The sequence below is a fragment of the Cyprinodon variegatus genome, unplaced genomic scaffold, assembly GCF_000732505.1.
Source record: "Cyprinodon variegatus isolate N-32 unplaced genomic scaffold, C_variegatus-1.0 Scaffold176, whole genome shotgun sequence".
Lineage (NCBI taxonomy): Eukaryota > Metazoa > Chordata > Actinopteri > Cyprinodontiformes > Cyprinodontidae > Cyprinodon > Cyprinodon variegatus.
This window is the reverse complement of record NW_015150629.1, coordinates 906,203-926,753: the sequence shown is the minus strand read 5'-3', so window position 1 is coordinate 926,753 and position 20,551 is coordinate 906,203. Positions and strand designations below refer to the sequence as shown.

Genomic DNA, 20,551 nt, shown 5'->3' with positions numbered 1-20,551 from the left:
ATAACTGTCCACTGTAGTGACCACTATGCATGAAAGGGTTAAACCACCTTTAAATGCGATATTGGGAACAGACAGTAAGCGAACCAGTGCTTTATATTTTATTGTGTGCATCTGTGTCTGGAAAGTCCATTAAGATGTGCACAGTCAGGGGTAAGGGTGAACTGACCTTGGCCTCTCAGTCACTTAACCCTCCTCAGAGAAAGGGAACCTACTGACCCCTGACTCGCACCAAGCTTACCCACCCTCCTGGTATCACTGGAACACTGTTTGTGATTTGCATGATTTTGCAAATGTGGATGGCAATGGGTTCTTATTTGTGAGTTGCAGATTTAAACACTAAGGGTAGTTCCAATTCCTCTGAAATTAATATTGAATTTTGCAAACCAATCTGCCAACGATCAAACTCTGCCTTTTCCCCCTCCATCGGCTTGGATCTGCTGTTGGATCTGCAGGTTGGATACAGAATTATTATTAATATTGTTTAACTGATTCATTTATTCTATAAAAATTTTACTTCTCTCCATGAACTTACTATGGCTCAATGATTTTGCCAAAAATCTAAATTGCATTATTTTTAACCAGATCGCGGTTGCGATTTTATTTCGATTTTCTTTTGCACCAACCCCAAGCTTGTTGATGTTTCAGTTTTTGAAAGTTTGCTTGCCAGGAGTCCAGGACTCCAGGGCATCGTGGTGCCAGTGTACAGCAGCCTCGCTTCTGTCAGTGAGCCCTAGGGCAGCTGTGGCTACAATGTAGCTTGCCACCATCAGTGTGTAAATGACTGAATGTCGTGTAAAGTGCTTTGGTCAAGTCTCCTGACTTGAAAAAGCAATATATAAGTACAGGTCTTTAACCATATTGCATGAAAAGCACTACTGCATGAAAAAGTATTTACTTCTACCTGCATGCATGGATCTGCATGCTAGCTGCAACTCTCTACCTTTGATGACAAACCCACTTCAACCTAAAGGGCTGGAGGGAGACATTTTTGGTTGTACTCTTGTTAAATATAGTGCCAATAATAATGAGTGCCTTCGTGATTTGAAAACTGTATTTTGTTAAATTTCAATTATATTGCAATTGCAGTTAATTGCCCAGCCCTACTACTAACATCTTGTATTCACCTTGAAATTATCCGATGACAATTGGACAGGTGCATTTCATAAATTGGAACATTATCCAAAAATTGTTTGAGTCATTGATTCCAAAACATGAATATGAATATTTGAATATATATTCATATTCATCAATGTCTGTTAATATAGATGGCTCACAGAACATTTGAATTTAATGTAAAACCGGTTTGAAGTGTAAATTTAATGCCATGGAATTGCATTTGAAAGGCTTTCACAATCACAGGGAAGATTGCTGACATGACATTTATGCAGCAGAGTCACTGCCCCCGAAAGACGTTAGGCTTTTAAAAAGCTGGTAGTTTACCTGGCACTGCATCCTAGTACATATATTTCCAAATCTGTTTTTCAAGTCTTTGCAGTTTATCCATCCAAAGTTTAATTAAAAGATATTGCTTCTGTTTGCTGTTATTTCAACTACTGACTCTGAGGCATGAGGATGTATTTTACATGAGCCAATGACGTGTCTCTATGCCCAGTGGCATCATGTCCTCCCCTGTACTATTTAATGTGGCTTCGCCTGGTTTTAAAGTCTCCATATGGCATGACTTAAATCTCAAGACTAAGTGATCTCACACTGAGCGAGGAGCTTGCTAGTATGCATGTGGTTTGTGTGTGTGTAGGTGTGTGTGTGTGTGTGTGTATATATAGAACAGGAGAGGTGAAAGATCAGGCCACTGTGAGTAAGACCAAGGTTGTGTTGGGGGGAGTTTAAAAGAGGTAAAAAGACATAGAAAATCCCTCAAATTAAGTGGAATTTGAATGCATGTGAAGCCATGACAACTCTGCACATGTTTTAAATTACAGCCTGTAGTGACATTTCTCCACCATCAGCCAGATATTAATTCTTAATGCGGTTTACGTATGTGCTGTGAACTGTGATTTGAATGCATTAGTTTTTTTGAATCTCAGCCTTTGACAAAAGTGTGACTTATCTTTAGCCAAGCAAACACAGCAGCAACTACAGCAACTAGAACCGGGCTCTTAGATAAAAGTATGATTTCACCCAATAGTCAAACTTGGACTGACCCCTTGAGGTGATTTTATCTACTGCAGCTATGTGGTTTTAGCAGCTTTTTTCTTCCTGCTGCCATCTGTTGTTTTTTTTTGTTTTTTTTTGTCCCTTGAAGTTACCCAGAAAGATGTGGTATTAGTCTTCAGATGACTTTAAAGTGATTATTCTCCCTGTTCTGCTGTGCTGTCAGGGTGGATCTGAATGAAGATGGATTCTGCCAGCCCTACAGAGGCATAGCCTGTGCTCGCTTCATCGGAAACCGCAGCATCTACGTCGATTCCCTGCAGATGCAGGGGGAGATTGAGACTCAGATCACAGGTGGGGAAAACACACTTGTGCTGTAGTTTATTTGTTATCTTGTATTATTAATACGTTAACCTTTTTCTTCATTTTTATATCTCATCAAATAGTATTTCCAGTTTGAATGGAAGTAAACACAGCACTTAATTTTATCTACAGTAAAAGATTCAAACCACATCTTTGATCAAGCAGATTTTATAGCTGGGAACATGAAGGAGTCATTTTTAAGATAGTGATGCACCAATGAAATGGACAGAAATAAAAAAGAAAAAAAATAGTTTGCAGGTCAAATGTTGTAAAATATTTTAGGGGGTTTTCTCCATTGGCGGCTGGTGGAGCTATAAATTCAAAATAGACATATACCAAAAACCAATCAAACCTATACTAAGTTATCACACCAGTATATTCATATAAATTCCAACAACAAAAAACATTATAGAAACAAAACATAATTTCACGAACAGGTTTACTTTTTACACGAGTTTTTCCCTTTCTGAGGCTCATTGAAGGCAGAGCTGTGTTTTGCATGGTCCAATATTGTGTCACAAACCTAAAAAAAAGATTTTTCCAGTTTAATAATGGAGAAGCTATTAGTGAGCTTTATATTTTTTAATATATAAAAACTATTTATTTTATGAGAATGTGTTTGTTTAAGAGCTACTATGCAAATAAATAAACACCTAGAAAAAGTACACTATATTATATTATTTTCGATACGATCCCAAATTGTTCATACTTCTTTGCCTTTTCTAAAAGGTTCTTTAAGCGCCTTATTTGGCTCTTTTTGGCATCAATGTAATTATTATTATTGCCACATTCCCAGACAGGACACTGAGGGGAAAAAAAGTGCTTTAAATCAGTCCTACCTGTCTTTATCCATGCTGGGTCAGATCCAGACCTTTAAGAAATAAGGCAGGAAAAGCAGAATAAAGCTTTAGCCTCGGACATGCAGTTCGCCATTATGGTTAGTTAGCGAGTAGATACACTTCCTGTCAGCTCTAGGCACACCAGAGCTGCGCCCCAAGCTCTCCTATACCTTTGTATTGCAGAGGAGCTAATGCGCATGTACAACTTATAACGAATGGGCAAAGATTTTTGCGCCCAAGGTGGAAATACGTTACCAATCTGACGAAAAATGGAATGACTCTTTTCTAGTCATTAAAGATTAAATATTTATCTTACACATCTAAAAAATATATATTATATATTTCAAAAAATTTAAATCTTAATTTAAAATTCTATTAAAAAAGAAAGAAATAACCTTACTTATTAAATCTACCAAAAACCTAAGCGTTCTCCATTTTTTGGTCAATAAATTATATCTCCCTTATTTTTTTTCAATAAATATAAAAAGGTTTGGAATATGATAATAAATGTTGAAACATAATAATTTCGAAATCTTGCAAATGTTTAGCTGCATTAAAAAACATTTCTGTCAAACACCTTGAAATATGGTTTTCCTCTTTTATATATTACACTCCTTGAGGGGAAAAAAATGAAATCCCAAATTATTCTCAGCTGAAATTAGCAAGTTAGACATAAAAAAAAAATGCACATAACCTCTGGTCATGTACGTATAAAGTTTATTTCGTGATCTATTTCATTGCAGTGTAAATATGGCCTGAACCATGTAATTGGCCACGTTAATTACCGTAACTAAAAAGATTTACCATCACAGTAACTTTTTGCTGGAACCTCAGCCACCATGACACTAAATCATGTCTCTTTCTAACATAAAAATAAATTTGTTTTTGAATATTAGTATTTTCTTGCATCACACTAACGGGACATCTTATGTATTTAAATCACACTCTCACATGTGATCCAGCAGTTTTGTTTTTGTTGGAATCCAACGTTTAGCCTGCAATGTTGACATTAGTATTGGAAAATGTCAGCGTTGTTTTTGGTTCTTAAGGGCCTTCACGGTGACTCTTAGTAACTTTGGCCATAATCATAACAAATTGAGCAATGGGGGCTTTTTTTTGTTTGTTTTTTTTATTCAAGGTTATTGAGGTATTTGGGATATTTTTGACTGCTTTAAAAAGTACTTAAATGAGCCCCACCCCCTCCACCAGCAGTAATACCAGTGACTTAAAGATTTATTTAATATTTCAATCTATGCATTATTACTTTTCAACAAGTGTAGATGCCCATAAAATGATCAGTACAAATAGTTAAGAAAAAAAATATAGAAAGCAATTGTCCTTGTATAATACATTTATTTTGATTGATTTTGTTAATGCACATCATATCTCCTATACTCCTCAAACTTGTAAGTTTCTATTTAAAATAGAGAGCAAGCGGCTTTCTGCATATCAGTGGCACTCTTCTGTAAATTTCAATCTTTGATGTCATGTCTGGGAAGGCAGGCAGGACATCAAAGTTCAGAGAGAGTTCAGCTTTGTCTCCTCTCTTTATGGAGCACACATGGCCCACAGTGTCATACTCTTAGAAATGTCTGCCTTTCCGCTTCTGTTCCTTTGTTTTGCTTATTTGTTATTGATGACTTCCATGCAGCTGTCGGTTTCACCCCCTGGTTCATGGCCCAAACATCGCCTGAACCCTGACAGCAATCCGAAACATCAAGGACCTCTAATACTTCAGATTTATGCAGCCATTGTATCATAATAATCTGACAGCTGTATATCATGTATGTTTAAATTCTGGCATCGATACCGAGCATCTTGGAATAAATGTCACCTTTATTTGTCTTTATGGTCACTTTAATCAGGCCAATATGTGCTGTAGTCTTGATGTTATTCCTACGTGGGACAGAGCCATTGCTGTGGTCATGACAACCACAGAGAAAGCAAATGCTTTTTATAACTCTACAGCTATGAGTTATAAGTAAAAAAAAAATCTTCTTTGTATTCCATTTTTTCTGCCTTGTTGATGGCAAAAGAAAATAAATAAAGATCAGAGTTGCTTATATGGGAACTGGACAGAGAACTGAACTAGACTGGTAACATTGACCGAGTCTCACTTAACGCTTCAAAATAGTTGTATAATCTTTCTTCATTCTAAAATTAATTTGAATGTCTTAATTTGTTCCTTCTACCAATAATCACAACCTTTTCCTGTTTTTTTTTTTTTGTTTTTTTCAGCTGCCTTCACCATGATCGGAACTTCCAATCACTTGTCCGATCGTTGCTCCCAGTTCGCCATCCCTTCCCTTTGCCACTTTGCCTTTCCAACATGCGACCGTACCTCAGGCATTGACAGGCCTAGGGACCTTTGTAAGGACGAATGTGAGATACTGGAGAACGATCTGTGCAAGACTGAGTACATCATTGCCCGTTCCAACCCCATCATACTGAAGAGCCTTAAACTGCCCAACTGTGAGGAGCTGGCTGCCTCTGACAGCCCGAAGGCTGCCAACTGTTTACGGATTGGGATCCCCATGGCTGAGCCCATCGATAAAAGTAAGACTGCTCTACTGGTTTGGTGCGGCATACATTACTTCATTGTCCACCAAACATAACAGCCCATCTCTAACATACATTCTTATGATCCCATTTGTGCTCTGGCTGATATTGAGTCATGATGGCTATGTCCGCTTTCATCTCTAAAATTAAGAAATGCATCAAAAGCAATTAAGGAAAAGAGCAAAGCACTCTAGAAATCCAAGCTCACACATTAGTGAAAAACACAGTGCATACCAAGGATGAAACTAGCAGGGAAAATGTCTCCAGTTTCAATTGGAGCTGGAGAGAGCCACCTGTGGAGAGACCCTAGAGGACGCTGTGTACAACTCAGGGAACTCTGTCATAAGTCAAAATCTGCTTCAGATAGGCGTGTAAATTACAGCTTTTATCTGAAGCTTCAGTTCTGACCAGCATTGTTAATCTGAAGCGCAGAGTTGTGTCACCAAAATGGTTTACATTAGCAGGCCATGCAGTGGTTATTTAAACCTCACGTAGCGCAAAAATGATCAGTCTTTGTTTTACCTCTAAGGATTTATCTACAGAAAAGATTTATTTTGTTTATTTATTTCAACATTTGTTGTTGTTTTCTGTCAGGGGATGCTTTTTTTTTTATAAAAGTAAAAATGTTCTTTATATTCATGAAAAACTTCGTACTTAGAACCTGCAGCCATCCTGGGGGTCTGGCTGTTGCCTCCCTGCACAGCTCCTGTGTGGAATGTGTTTTATCCTCCTCCCTGAGCTTTGTGTCATTCCTTCTCTTACATTTGTATCTAAATGTTTGACAATCTTTGGGACAAATATTATTTCAACAGATGAACTTTTTTGTGAGCGATGACAAATTGGATCTCCCTACTTATGAAGCTCACCCTCTTTGTAGTTTCTCAAATGAGATTACACCTATCCATTTAAATTATTACAATAAAGCCCATGTTTATTTCAAGAAATTTATATTTTTTCTGTTTATGACCAAAAAGAATGTCTTCCATTGTGTATAAATGCTATGTTAATACCTGTATGCATATGTTAAAGGACTGTTTTTGCTCTTTTAGTGTTCTTTTTTAAGTCATGTAAGAGTTTTTACTCAGAAATTAAGTGTCTACATTAATCTAAAATTAATTAATTAATGGATGGCATTCTTGCAATTATGAGAAAGTGGGAGAGAACGGATTTGACTAAGTAAGTTGTTAGGAGATTCTTTCCAGAGGTAGCGTGCCCTGAAGCTGCTAAAGGTTCTGAAAACATGCTTTGGTCGCAAAACTTCTGCTGGACAGGTAACCATTTAATTACGTTTAATTCTGTAGTAAGTACTGTATTCAAAAACAACTTGTTCTTATGGAGATTTCCTGCTGACTAGGTGCAGTCTGGCACTTTACTGCCTCTATAGGTGAAAAACAATATTCTGAGCAGAGGTGTTTCCAGCGTAGTGAACTTTTGCGAAGGAGGGGGCACTGACGCATGCACACCATTCTGAATTACATCTGTTGGACATATCTTCCACCAGAGAATCCTCTTTCCTGCCTTTAAACCACTTTTCTACTTTCAGACTAAAGCAATTACAGATTTTCTTTTATTGTTGCATTTTGATCAAATATGTTTAGCTCTAAATTTGAGTATTTACTTATGTCTGTTCACTGTTCAATTATTGGGCGTAAGCAATGAACACCTCACCTTTATTTTTCTCAGGTCACAAGTGTTACAACAACACTGGAGCAGATTACAGAGGCACCGTGAGTGTGACCAAATCGGGGCGCCAGTGTCAGCCGTGGAACTCCCAGTATCCCCACAGCCACACCTACCTGGCAGTCCGTTACACCGAGCTGAATGGGGGGCACTCTTACTGCCGCAACCCTGGGAACAAACACGAGGCCCCCTGGTGCTTCACGCTGGATGAAGGTGTTCGCATGGAGCTCTGCGACATTCCAGTCTGTGGTGAGGCACTTCGGTTTAAACCTTCAAGTTAGAATTTGATGCTGTTTCCTCTCAATAACTTCTTAAAAAGTTCTTTGTCATGTTTTGTTTTTGATAACCCTGAGATTGGAAAGAGAGTAAAGAGCTTCTTTTTTTTCTTTTCATGCATTCTTAAATAATCTGATCATCTTCTAGCTGACTTCCTTCACCCTTTCTTGGCTTTATTTAAACAGCATTTCCTGAACTAGAACTCTGGAAGGGTTTGTTAATTAGATAAATAAGCTCTGTTGGACAGAGAGAGGTGGAAGTAAAGGATCACGTTACAGAAGCACAAGCTGCAGGAACATTTTTAAAAACCCAAAACGCAAATGCATATCACTAAAGCACAAAGCCTACCCCCCAACCTTTTTTTTTTTAAGCATTTTATTATCTTTAAATTGTCACAAGTACAGACCAATGTAATTAACTCTCTGCATTTAACTCATCCCCTTGGGAAGCAGTGAGCTGATCTTAACATTTTATCTCTCAGCGTTTTCAGCAAAACTGAATGTTCAGGTTTTGAAAAAAAAAAAAGAAAAAACTTTCCCACTTTCTTAATTACCGGTACTTCAAATCCAGGATGAACTGGACTTGTGGACTCTAAACTAAGTCTGATTTGAACACCCAATATTGTGCTATTTCTATTTCTTTTTAAGAAGGAAATGAAGGTACCAACATTGGAAAAGAGAAAAATCTGAAGGAATAAGTGTTTTTATTTAAGGAGAATTTAGTCCTCATTTAGTAAATCCAACTGTTAGATAGCAACTTAGAGCAAAGTGGGGGAAAAAAGCCATGAAATGTCACTATCCCACACTCCGATAGTCAGAAGCCAATATCAGGACAGTGTTGTTTTTGTGATTTGTGGAACCTACTAATGGGGAAATGATTTAATAACATTAAGGTGAACATTTTGTCCTCAAATATCAAGCTTGTTTTAGTTGGAGAAGGACAGTCACTTCCTGTGATAGGCATAGGGACCTGTAAAAGGTTTGTACATTCTCCCACCCAGTGAATGCTGGAGGTAAGCACCTACCTACCCACATGCTCTGTGACTTTATACGGATATGAAGATTTATATAAATGTTTGACTTTTTTTTAACTGGTCTTTTAATCATTTCACACAGCTTAATTAATGATATTAGATGTAGTTATTATTCAAAGCATTAGCAAACATCTAGACTTGAATGACTGCGTTGGAAGAACAACTAAAGAGGAAGGCGTACACCTGAACACAAAAAAGTACAAGGCCAGAGTTACCTTTAAAAAGGGAAATAAATCAAGAGGCTACACAGAGTTAACGGCAGCAACAGCCCCATCAATCGTTTTATTCAAGAAAAAAATGAATCGGGTTTACTTTCTGTTTGAGAGAAAAACTAATCATTGCAAAGTTCATGCCTGCAATAGAGCGTCCAGAGACACTGGATCTATGAAACAGTGGAGGCAGTGGTGCTTTTTACTTTTTAACATTGATGTTACACTATTAACACCATATTTATTTCTCTGTTTCAGACCATAAAGATAAGTCCAGTGGCAGCATGGAGATCCTTTACATCCTAGTTCCCAGTGTGGCCATCCCATTGGCCATCGTCTTGCTTTTCTTGTTCATCTGCGTTTGCCGTAACAACCAGAAGTCCTCCAGGCCTCCAGCTGCTCGTCCACCCAAACCAGTCCGAGGTCAAAATGTGGAGATGTCTATGCTGACAACTCCCTACAAACCAAAGGTAGTACATGCACCAACACGAAACATAGCGACAAAGTGAATGTGTCTCTGTCTCTGCTTTACTTTATTCATTTGCAGTTAAAAGAAAATGATCCCATAAAGTTAGAATTCAGCTTAAATAACTGATTTTTGAATTAGGACTGGCTGCTGTTTAGGGGTGGTGTTATTCACCTTTTTTTGTCTAATATACCTTTATTTGTGCTTAAAACAGCTTTCAGTGCTTTCGGAAAACACTTGCACCTCTCAAATCCTCAGATGGAACTATTGCTACTTCATCTCTTAGTCGCATCATTATGACTTTACGCAGTAGGACAAAGACCCTTGTCTGACAGAGTAACATAGTTTAATTTAATTGAGTTCTTTAACTTGCACTGCATGTTTGGGCCCCCTTGAACCTTCTCGCAAAGAAAGCCCCTCTACTCTCTTTGTCTGAAAGAGCAGACTAGAGGAGTCAAAACAGCGGTGCAGCACCCTGCCTGTTGGCTGTGACACCTCGCAGCATGCCGAGGTTACAAGGTTCGTTGTGTGGAAATGACCTGCATGAGGCAAACCTTCAGATCTCTATCATCAGATCTCAGCAGGTCCAGGAATGTTCAGCTGCAGCTTTTTCCCTCTGTTTATTTTTCTCCCACTATCTGTTTTTCCACAGCTCTCCTTCACACTTCTGCTTTCACTTATCCCATCCTCTTCTTATGTCCTTTCCCTCCATCCCCTTTACGGGACATCTTATTCTGTCTTTACTCCCCTGACTTTGTAGTGCAGATGACCAGGCAGAGTATAATTCACATCAGGGTCTGAATCATGCTTCCTTTAAGGTTGCACATTCAGCCATTCCATGTCTGTTTCTTATTTTCTAGATTTTCTTTACCAGTCAAAGTGGAGAGTATTTGATTATCTGCATTAATATTACATTACAACTAAAAGGGTTCGGATTTTTAGCCAGAACACATGTTTCTCTGATTTAAAAACTGAAGCTCTTCTATGTATGTTTGGATACAAGCACGTTAGTGATTAATGTAATGTAAATGTAAATTCCTTTATTGTCCCACAATGGGGAAATTCACTCTCTGCATTTAAGCCATCCCCTTGCAGAGCAGTGTAGGGTTAAGGGTTTTACTCAAAGACGCAGAGTGGAGGCTGTGAGGATTGAACCAGGTACTTGCAACCACTAGGCCAACACTGATCAATGATGTACTCTAAGGTTGATTTATTTTAATGGTCAAATAACGATTAATTGATTGTGAAAATTTCTCTTTTCATAACAAGCTTTTTTTTTCTCCTTTTTTTAGTACATCATTGTACTAAACAGTTAATTGTTGTACCAACTGTATTAAATACTTATATTATTATATTATTATATTACTTATATATATTTTCCTACACATTATTTGACTCATTCAAAGACATAACAAACCGGAACCTATTAGGCCATTGCATAAAAAAGATGAATAAGAAATTTAAAAAAATATTATTTTAAATCTACAGAGATGGAAATTTATCATTAATAAACAGGGTATGTCACTCTAACATGCTATAGAACTATTTTCCACTTCGTTTCAATGAAGTGGAAGCTAACTTTAATAAAGTTCTTTGTGTAGTAGAAAACAGCATTACAGCATTTTCAGAGCCTCTTTATACCATCTAACAATGACAGTAATTTCTTTCCAGGATTTTTCCACAATCTGTGATAGTGGATGTATTAATATGCTAAATCAAAGGATGTCTCCAGATGTTTACATTTGTGAACCCTTACCAGTAAGAGCTGCTACTTTCCAAAAGAACATTTGCTATTTTTAAACTCTTATGACCCACGGCCATTTTCAAAGAGCATACGCAGAAAAAGATAGCTAACTAGGGATGAGCAGGTCGCCTTATGTAAACATATCACCAGAATGACTAACAATTAGGAGGACCATTTATTTTGATGATCCACCCAGAAAAAGAAAATCCTCCCCTATACCTTTAAGACAGCATATATATATATATATATATATATATATATATATATATATATTTATTGAAAATAGATTATTTTACATCTCATGCAATCAGACTTAGTTGTTGCTATTTTGCAAAGGATGGATAAAAGTCTGTAGAGACAGACCTCCAAATGACCCCCAGATGGAAAGGCTGCAGGTTTACAGGTTTAAATCCCACAGATGATGACTCTGGGGTCCTAGGAAAGACCCTCAGCTCCCTAGGGAGAACTGTTGAATTAAGGTCATTTCTTTATTTGGGGATGTATAATGTTGCTTTGAGAAATAATAAATAGGTCCAAATTTTCAGATTTTTATTTAAAAAAAAAAAAAAAAAAACATGGATAACTTTTTCCTTCTAAAACATCATTTAAAACTCCACAATGTTTTAGCATTTGGATGCTACCCAGCAGGCTTTTTTTAGGGTCATAGAAGGGCCAAACCCTGAAACGATTTCTTCACACACACAAACCTGTGGTGGTGTAGTTTGGATCTGAGGCTTTGGGTGTGGGAGTAAAGGGGTGAAACAAACCCATAACCCAAAACATCTGCTTTTCTCCTAATATAATACACTCACACCCCCCTCAGAGCTCCCGCTGACCTGTGTGTGCGTGTGCCTGAGCATATGTGTGTGTCGTGCTCGCAGAGGAATTTCATTATTCAACTCGGAGTTCCTGGAATCTTAAAATCTCTGCCAGCCTTCGCTCACTTTTCATCTCCTCCCAACTCCAACCTCACACACCCCTAATGGACTCCTTCTCATACACACATAAACAATTTACTAACACTCCAATCTATTAATGTTTTCTATAGAAATAGAAATAAAGCTGGTCTTCTGGAGTTTTTAACTCTAGAGGACCAGTGTAGTTATGCTCATCTTATTTTTTATTGATACAAATGTGGCATAACGACATTATTAACTGACCTTTCATGATCAGTCTGCTTGTTATGGCAATGACTCTACTAGTCTAGCTGGATTATTAAAAAAAAATTCAGAAGGACACACCAACTAATTAAACCCATTATTAAAGGAAAATTGGGGTTTCTCGCTGTTCGTCTCCAAGAACTCATATTTAAATGCTTTAGGATTTCTGTTCCCCACTTGCATGCATGTAAAAAGAAATAAAAAATTAAGGAATTGTTTTTTCAGTTAATACGTGGCACTCCAAGCCCTCCTTCCCAATTAGCCTAACAGCTTTTTTTCTGTTATTTCTGCTGCAGAATCTTGGGTTTACTGACTTGGGAGTTAATTTTCCCCCAAATGCTTAGAGAGAGAGCTGAGAGCCAAATCCCATTTTTTAGGCATACGATATGTTGCCTGATTTCCCCTTTTCCCCAACCGCTTTCCAAAATTGTTAAGGAAATTACTAAGTGGTGATGTAATGGATTTAGTCTGTCTAGAACAATTAATAATCTTCTGGGATATTTTTTCACCCCACATCATTTTACACCTTCAGCCTGTTTTCATTTGTATCAGCCAGTTTTTTAGTAGATAATTGATACAGAAATACCCCATATTGGGATTTCTACAGAAAATAATGTTGATAAAAGAGTAATGGCCGTTCGGGCAAAATAATACCACAGCTTTCCTGTAACCTCTTTGCAAACCACTGATATTAGGTTTTGTGTTCACAGGGTAAAGCCAAAGAGCTCCCCATGTCGGCGGTGCGTTTCATGGAGGAGCTTGGAGAATGCACGCTGGGGAAGATCTACAAGGGTCATCTCTATCTGCCAGGCATGGACCAGGCGCAGCTTGTGGCCATTAAGACTCTGAAAGATATTTCCACCAATCAGCAATGGACAGACTTTCAACAGGTACTGAATGAATAACTGTTCCCAAAGTATATATATTTTTTATTTTGTTTACATTTTACCCTTAGAAAATTTTGTTAACATTACAAGTTATGCATTTACAAATTTCCATGAAATTTGATTTAGGCTTATAGTCTACTATAGTTTTATTAGTTTTCATATCAAAAATATAGAAATATTTTGAAATTGCATAAGGAGATGTGTGAGAGATTGTTGAGATTTAAAATTACTTTGTTACAAGCCAAGCTTGAAGATATATTAATTCCTGCTCCTATTTTGAACAGTATTGTTACTCTGGGGTCATCTGTGTCACCAAAAGTCAAATGTTTCTTTACTCTAATTGTTTATTGTTGTTTCACCACTTTCAAAGTGATTATCTGTGTCACCAATCACACCCTTCTAAACTTATATTTCATGGGAAAAAAATGTTGTTTTTCTCCTAAAAGTAACTTTAAGCTAAATGGAAAAAAAAATGCATGCTGGATGGGAGGGAAGACAAATATTGTAATACTTCATTATATTGGTATTGTTTTAAAATTCAGCAGAGCAAATCTAAATGTATTGAATACTAATAGACAAACATCCATTTCATTCTTACTTTTATATAACTCTTAAAAATCCAACTGCTAGTTGGCAGCGCACTGTAGCTGCCGTGCTCCCTATACAGCAGAGTAACAAAAAGACCAGGGCTATATTCAGCATTCAGCAAATCATCCCCTTTCTTAAATAACCATCCCCCATACCATCCCCTGTGACATTTTATCATCAAATGTGTAAAATGTCTACTATGTATTAACCATAATGGCAATAATATTGCCCTTTGCACATTTGGTGGGCTGTGGGCTTATGAGTAGCTTGAGCAAAATAAATAAAATCAAAGAAGTGGCCTACCATGACCATGAAACTGATCCCAGTGGGAAATTAGTCCTCTGCATTTGTCCCTAACTATGTAGGGGCAGTGATAGCCATGCATATGCAGGAACTGACTGCAGTTCTGCTGTAAAGTGCCTTGGTCAAAGGTCAATGACCGGCATACCTGACATGTAACAACCATGCCATGCATATTGCTTTAGGTTAATAGACTATATAATATGTATGCTACAAAAACAAAAAAATCCACCATTACCATCTTTTTTTTTTTTTTACAGCTAGACTATTGGCTATATTATTATAAAAATTGCCATCTATCATCTTTGTTAATGTATTGGGATATTGGGATAAATCATATCATAGCACATGTATTATGGTACGTTTAGCCCAATTATTGCCAATTCACACCCCTAGAGCATAGTAATACGTAATTTTCCAGAGGCTAATGTCTCAGTGGTAAATGCTGTTCTTCTATGAGACTTGAGCCTCCTCACGTTATCACTAGATTAGTTAAATGTTTTTGCCCACTATATATGTCATACTGTTCAGAAACACTGAAGGAAAGAAGTATTCACTTGCAAATGTTGTTAAAGGGGAGTGGTCTTATAATATATTAGTTAAATATTAGTGCAATAAAGGGATTTTCTATTCTATTTGTTTAATTAATTTGTTTAATATTGGTTGGTCTTCAAGCACACTGAGCTGTCAATAAAGCGCAAGGTCCTGCAAGACTGTGGGGGTCTATTAAGTAGCCTCAGTTGGCACGTCTGGCTGCAGTCAGACGGTGCTATTGCGCCTGGTGCAGGAATTCTTCTTAGATGCAAAAAGGACTAATGAGAAACTATCAGGACAAATACTTGGTGTAGATTACCATATGTAATCATGATCAAATGTTTTTGGTGTTTTTGTATAGGCATATAACATGACTACACTCTTTCAATCTAACAGGCTGAAGGTACTTCTGCACGGATGTTGCTCTTTTAATCGATGGGTTTCCTGTCACACATTGTGACAGAAAAAAAAAGTGATCATGTGTGTTCATTAAAACAGTTGTGATATTTATTGATATTTATTGATTTCCAGGAAGCTGCTGTGCTGACTGAGCTCCAGCACCCGAACGTGGTCTGCCTCCTTGGTGTGGTTACGCAGGAGCAACCTGCCTGCATGCTATTCGAGTTTCTGCCACAAGGAGATCTTCACGAGTTCCTGATTATGCGGTCGCCGCACTCTGACGTTGGCTGCAGCAGTGACGAGGACGGCACTGTAAAATCCAGTCTTGATCATGGAGACTTTCTGCATATGGCCATACAGGTAACTTCAACCAACATGGTACATGATGTTGTTAAATGCTTTGAATCATCTTTTAATGCAATAGAAATTATAAAAAGATACAAATAAAGACATGCTAAAACTAGTGTTTGATTGTCATTGCTTTGTAATTTGTCTGTTTTGTTATTTCTGACTTGGATGACCCAATATTTGTTTTATCAATTAGGTTGCTGCAGGGATGGAATATCTAGCCAGTCACTTCTACATCCATAAAGACCTGGCAGCAAGGAACATTTTAGTAGGCGAACAGCTGCACGTGAAGATTTCTGACCTGGGTCTCTCCAGAGAAATCTACTCCTCTGACTACTACTGCATCCAGCCTAAGACTCTGCTGCCCATCCGCTGGATGCCCCCTGAATCCATCGCCTATGGGAAGTTCACCACAGACTCAGACATCTGGTCATTTGGGGTGGTTCTGTGGGAGCTCTTCAGCTACGGCCTGCAGCCTTACTATGGCTTCTCCAACCAGGAAGTGATGGAGATGGTGAGAAAGAGGCAGTTGCTGCCCTGCCCGGAGGACTGCCCACCAAGGTGTGTCACTGCATGGTTTCTGATCAGGAGATGTAGCCTTAGGCCTCCTACATTGTCTGCAATAGTCTAGAATGGTACTCTGTAGGTCTGGTACAGTATATCTCGAGCATGCTTGTCAGGAAAATGGTTCCATCTTTGTGAGATTTGACCGTTGAGCTTCAATGAAAAGAAGTTTTCTAGCCCTTAACAGGCTCCCTGGTGAACTTTAAGGCGGACTTTGGGCCATTTTAATACTATAAAGTTTTTTGGTAAATGGCATCAACTTCATGTTCTTGCAGACAAAAGACAATCCCAAAGCCTGACACCACTTCTGCTATGTTTTACTGTGGTGATGTCATGCTTAGAGGATTATGGAGTATGGGTCTGTAGCTTATATGCTCATAAAAGTTGATATTTTTTTTGTAATTTGTGCGTAAAAAATGCATTTTTTGTCAGTGAATAACTTCCTACGTCTACCATCTTTCAGGTTTTATGGCTTGATGACAGAATGCTGGCAGGAGGGACCAGCTCGCCGACCACGCTTTAAAGACATCCACAGCCGCTTGCGAGCTTGGGAGGGGCTGTCTTCCCACGCCAGCTCCAGCACTCCCTCCGGTGGAGGAGGCAACGCCACCACTCAGACAACCTCGCTCAGTGCCAGTCCCGTCAGCAACCTCAGCAACCCTCGCTTTGCCACCGCCACCGCTGGATACCTCTACCCTGCCCAGGCCATCCCTGCACCTGGGCAGATGGCGACTATTCCTGCCTGGACTCCAATGGCTGTCCCACAAACCCATCAGCGCTTCATCCCTGTCAATGGATACCCCATCCCACCAGGATATGCAGCCTTCCCAGCTCACTTTGCCCCTCCAGCTCCACCTACTAGAGTCATCCAGCACCACCTGCCGCCTCCTAAAAGCCGCTCACCCAGCAGTGCCAGCGGCTCCACCAGCACGGGCCACGTCAGCGGGGTGCCTTCCACCACGGGCTCCAACCACGAGGCCAACACGCCACTCCTCTCTCACTGCGTCACGCCGGGGAACGGCGGGGGTCAGGTTTACGGACAAGTCTCCCAAAAAGGGGTGACGCAAATTGACCACGTTTCGCAAACTTCAGCTCTGCTCACTCCAGACTCTGATGTGATTATGTACAATGACTCAGTCATCACCGCGGACCTGTGAACAGGCCGGGGCAATGTTCCCTCTCTCTTCCTGCTCCGGAACCTCATATGAGACGTTCTGCCTCTCAGCCAGAGAGCGAGAACCACAGCTCAACTTCGGCCTTAGTGAGACCAGACAGGCGCAGGCTTGTTCACACTGCTAAATGTGCAAAAAAAAACAAAAAAAAAACAAACAAAAAAAGCATTGCTGCAGCTACATAAGTATTGCAAAGAGATGTCTGACTGTAAAGTGTTCTTAGTGTCTTGGTTTAACAATGTTGCTATGGTAACCCTTGTAAATACAATACATTAAAGTGTTGAGTGAATGAAAAAAATACATATAAGTATATATTCAAAAGGAACTTTTTAAGCTTATGGTTGAAATAAGTAACAAGTCCACCCTGGTTCAGTTGATTTTATTGGACCCTTGCAGGCAGTGAGTTTGTGACTCTGTTAATAGACTGTTTCATATAGAGACATAAACATTCATGAAACTCGCTCACGGTGCCTTTCAGCTGCGCTCCAGAATACCCACACCGGCCTAAGCAATGAAACGTTGGCTCAAGCAGGACCATCTACTGGCTTTCTGTGGGTTTCCTGCTCCACCCTTTGGACTCCAGACTCCAACATGTTTGGTTCTGTGCCTTAGAGTGTAGCCCCCACCCGACCCCACCCTCACTGTAAAGCAACAGGAATTGAGATGGCATCTACGGGGATGCAGCTCAATTTGTTATTGTCAAGGTCAAGCATCAACATACCCTCGTCATTCACATCTTTTACCATCGAAAATGACAGCTGAATGTTTGTTTTATTTTATTTTTTCAATCAAAGTTGATGAAACTTCCTCTACAATCAAAAAACATCTCCCCTCTGCTTAAAACGGCTACGGAGTTCCCCCCCAAAACATCTTTTTTTTTTGGTCAGCATTATCAAACTAGTCCAGTTTGGAGATATAGCGAGACGTTCTCATATAGTAGTCACTAATCAAAACAGGGGCTATACTAGAATGAATTTCAACAGTGTAATATAAGTACAAATTTCCATTTAACTTTTGTAGTTAATGTTTCCACCAAACAATGACTTTTTGCTGGTCTTAGTCTGATTTAAATCTTTCTGGGGATTTGATGTAACTCTACCTACCCTGTAACAGCAGTGTACTCCCTAAATGCTTCTTTATGCATGGCTATTATCATTTGCAGAAAAGGTTGATGAAGACGGAAAATTAAAGTTTTAGAAGAAAAACTATTCCTGTTTACATTTTCCATTTCAACGTCATAAATTATTAGTATCAGTATGTTTCTTGTTTATTTTTGGATTTTTTTAAATCAACATATATGAAAAATTGCACAGTCCGTGTTATTAACAACTGTTTTAGCTAAAGCCAATCTCCTGTGGTTTTGTTTTCAGTGGGTTGGATGGTGGAAATCGGCAGTTAACTCCCCTATGAGAATGTTTTCCCTAACTGAGATTCTTCTGACCGCTTTCTATTAAAATAAGACTGACTTTAACTAATCAAAACACCTGTAACTCAGAAGAAAAAAAAACAAAAAAACAATCTAGAAAGGGTTGGTAAGGTAGTGGAAGGTTGTGCGTGCTCACAACTAACCCACACAACCCTGAAAATAATTCTTAATTAAATTCTTTAAACTTTTATACCAACGCAGCCTTTTAGAGATTTTTTTATTGACAATTTTAGTGCTTTATTTTTTTAAAGAGTTGCTTCCCAGATGTGTCTTTGTGGGGTTTGTATTTATTTTTTTTTACGTTTTGAGGAAAAGTAATCATCCAAGATATCATTGTAGGAAGTTTATTGTAAATACACAAGGCCTGTAGCAGATAACGGTACTATGGAACATTCTAGGGTCTCTGAAAACAGTTGGAAGTCATCGTATGTGCTTCATGCACCAGGTCCTGTGAATACAGTGTACTTTAGTGCATTTTGCAGGCCATGCTGGGTAACAAGCAAGTGGCCTAAGTAGCGAGGGAGGGAAAATAAATCAAATTTGTCTGTTATTTCTACATCTGTATTTATTCGTCAGTGTCATAGTGGCTTACATTCTCTCTGATACCTTTTTCCAAAATGAAGAAGTGTGTGTTTGGTAAATGCTGAACTCTGTACTCTATTTTTTTTTAATAGTAATGTCAATTAATTACTAAATATGAAGCTTTTGGCATGTTTTTTTTTTAACAGCAGTTTATCATCATCCCCCTTTTTTATTTGACAATCCTCAAAATGCAAATATTAACAAAGATACTTTGGGCTGTGTGTGTGTGTTACTTATCTCTGTTAGAAGGCTAACAATCAGTTGTGTTTGACCATTTTTTTGTGCTGCAAACACTTTTTAGCAGAAAACTAAGTTAATAGAGATAGAAAATACTTTATTTACTTCAAGAGGTATTTGATTCAATCAGTCCCCAAGTTTTGGTAAAAAAGGACAGTTAGACAAAATTTCTGCTTTATGAATTTTTATAGGAAACAAGTTAAACGTGCACAAAGGTGATTTTAAGTCATAAGTTTGGGGGGGTTTTACAGATTTTTTATTTTATTTTATGAAGTACAACTTTACTTATGATTAAGACGCCTGTCTTGTGTTTGTTTTTGCTTTGTTTTTTTTTTGTTTGTTTCTTTTTCTAAAGTAGACGGAGCTACCTATAACCGAGTTTGTTCACTTCCACCGTGAAACAGATGTGTAAGTGCAAAAACCACTTGTACACAAGACTGTGAATCTTTATAAGGTCTGTTTGAGTTATTTTGTTTTTGCAGAACCATCATAAATGTGCCTTTTTAGTCCTTTTTTTTTTAAGAACCAACACAGTTTTATTCTCACATTAGGTTTATTCTCATATTGACCAAGTTAGGCCTTTTCTTTGTAATTCGCCCGATTGTTTTTGCACAAATGTTTTTGTATTGCAAAAATCATTATTATTAAATAATGTTTGTCAAAGTTCTCTCTAGAATATTTCTTATTTCATGTACGGTGCAGTTGTCATAACAGAAGGAATCCACCAGGTGTCAGCAGATCTCCATTTTCGGGCTGTCATTTCCTTGGTACAGTGACTGTTGATGAACAGAGGGTGGCGCTGTTTAGCTGTTTATTAAAGGCTGAACTCTATGCAGCTGCAAACTATATTAGTCAAGCAAGAATTTCACCAGAACTGGGAAAAAAAAAAAGGAGGTGTAATAGAAAGGACTTTTCGGTGTTCTTATTCATGTGAGTGTTTTCTTTGTTTTTTTTTTTCATTCACATGCAAATGTTGCAGATTTGAAGAGGGGATTTCTAAGCTAAAGCATGCCCCATGATCAAACTTGTTTGAAATCTTATTCCATTTATAACTTTACTGGGTCTGTTTGTGT

At 38.3% G+C, this 20,551-nt stretch overlaps 1 protein-coding gene across 1 annotated transcript in view; it reads left to right on the top strand.

The window, feature by feature from the left end:
- ror1 (receptor tyrosine kinase-like orphan receptor 1) overlaps positions 1-20,125 on the top strand; it is a 161,449-nt gene extending 141,324 nt beyond the window's left edge. Inside the window, exons 5-12 of the mRNA XM_015378678.1 lie at positions 2,339-2,466; positions 5,553-5,870; positions 7,557-7,802; positions 9,330-9,541; positions 13,152-13,331; positions 15,282-15,509; positions 15,694-16,058; positions 16,525-20,125. Coding sequence (XP_015234164.1) covers positions 2,339-2,466; positions 5,553-5,870; positions 7,557-7,802; positions 9,330-9,541; positions 13,152-13,331; positions 15,282-15,509; positions 15,694-16,058; positions 16,525-17,218 — 2,371 coding nt within the window. The 3' untranslated portion in view covers positions 17,219-20,125. The remainder of the gene's footprint in view (positions 1-2,338; positions 2,467-5,552; positions 5,871-7,556; positions 7,803-9,329; positions 9,542-13,151; positions 13,332-15,281; positions 15,510-15,693; positions 16,059-16,524) is intronic.
- The last annotated feature ends 426 nt before the right edge of the window (positions 20,126-20,551 follow it).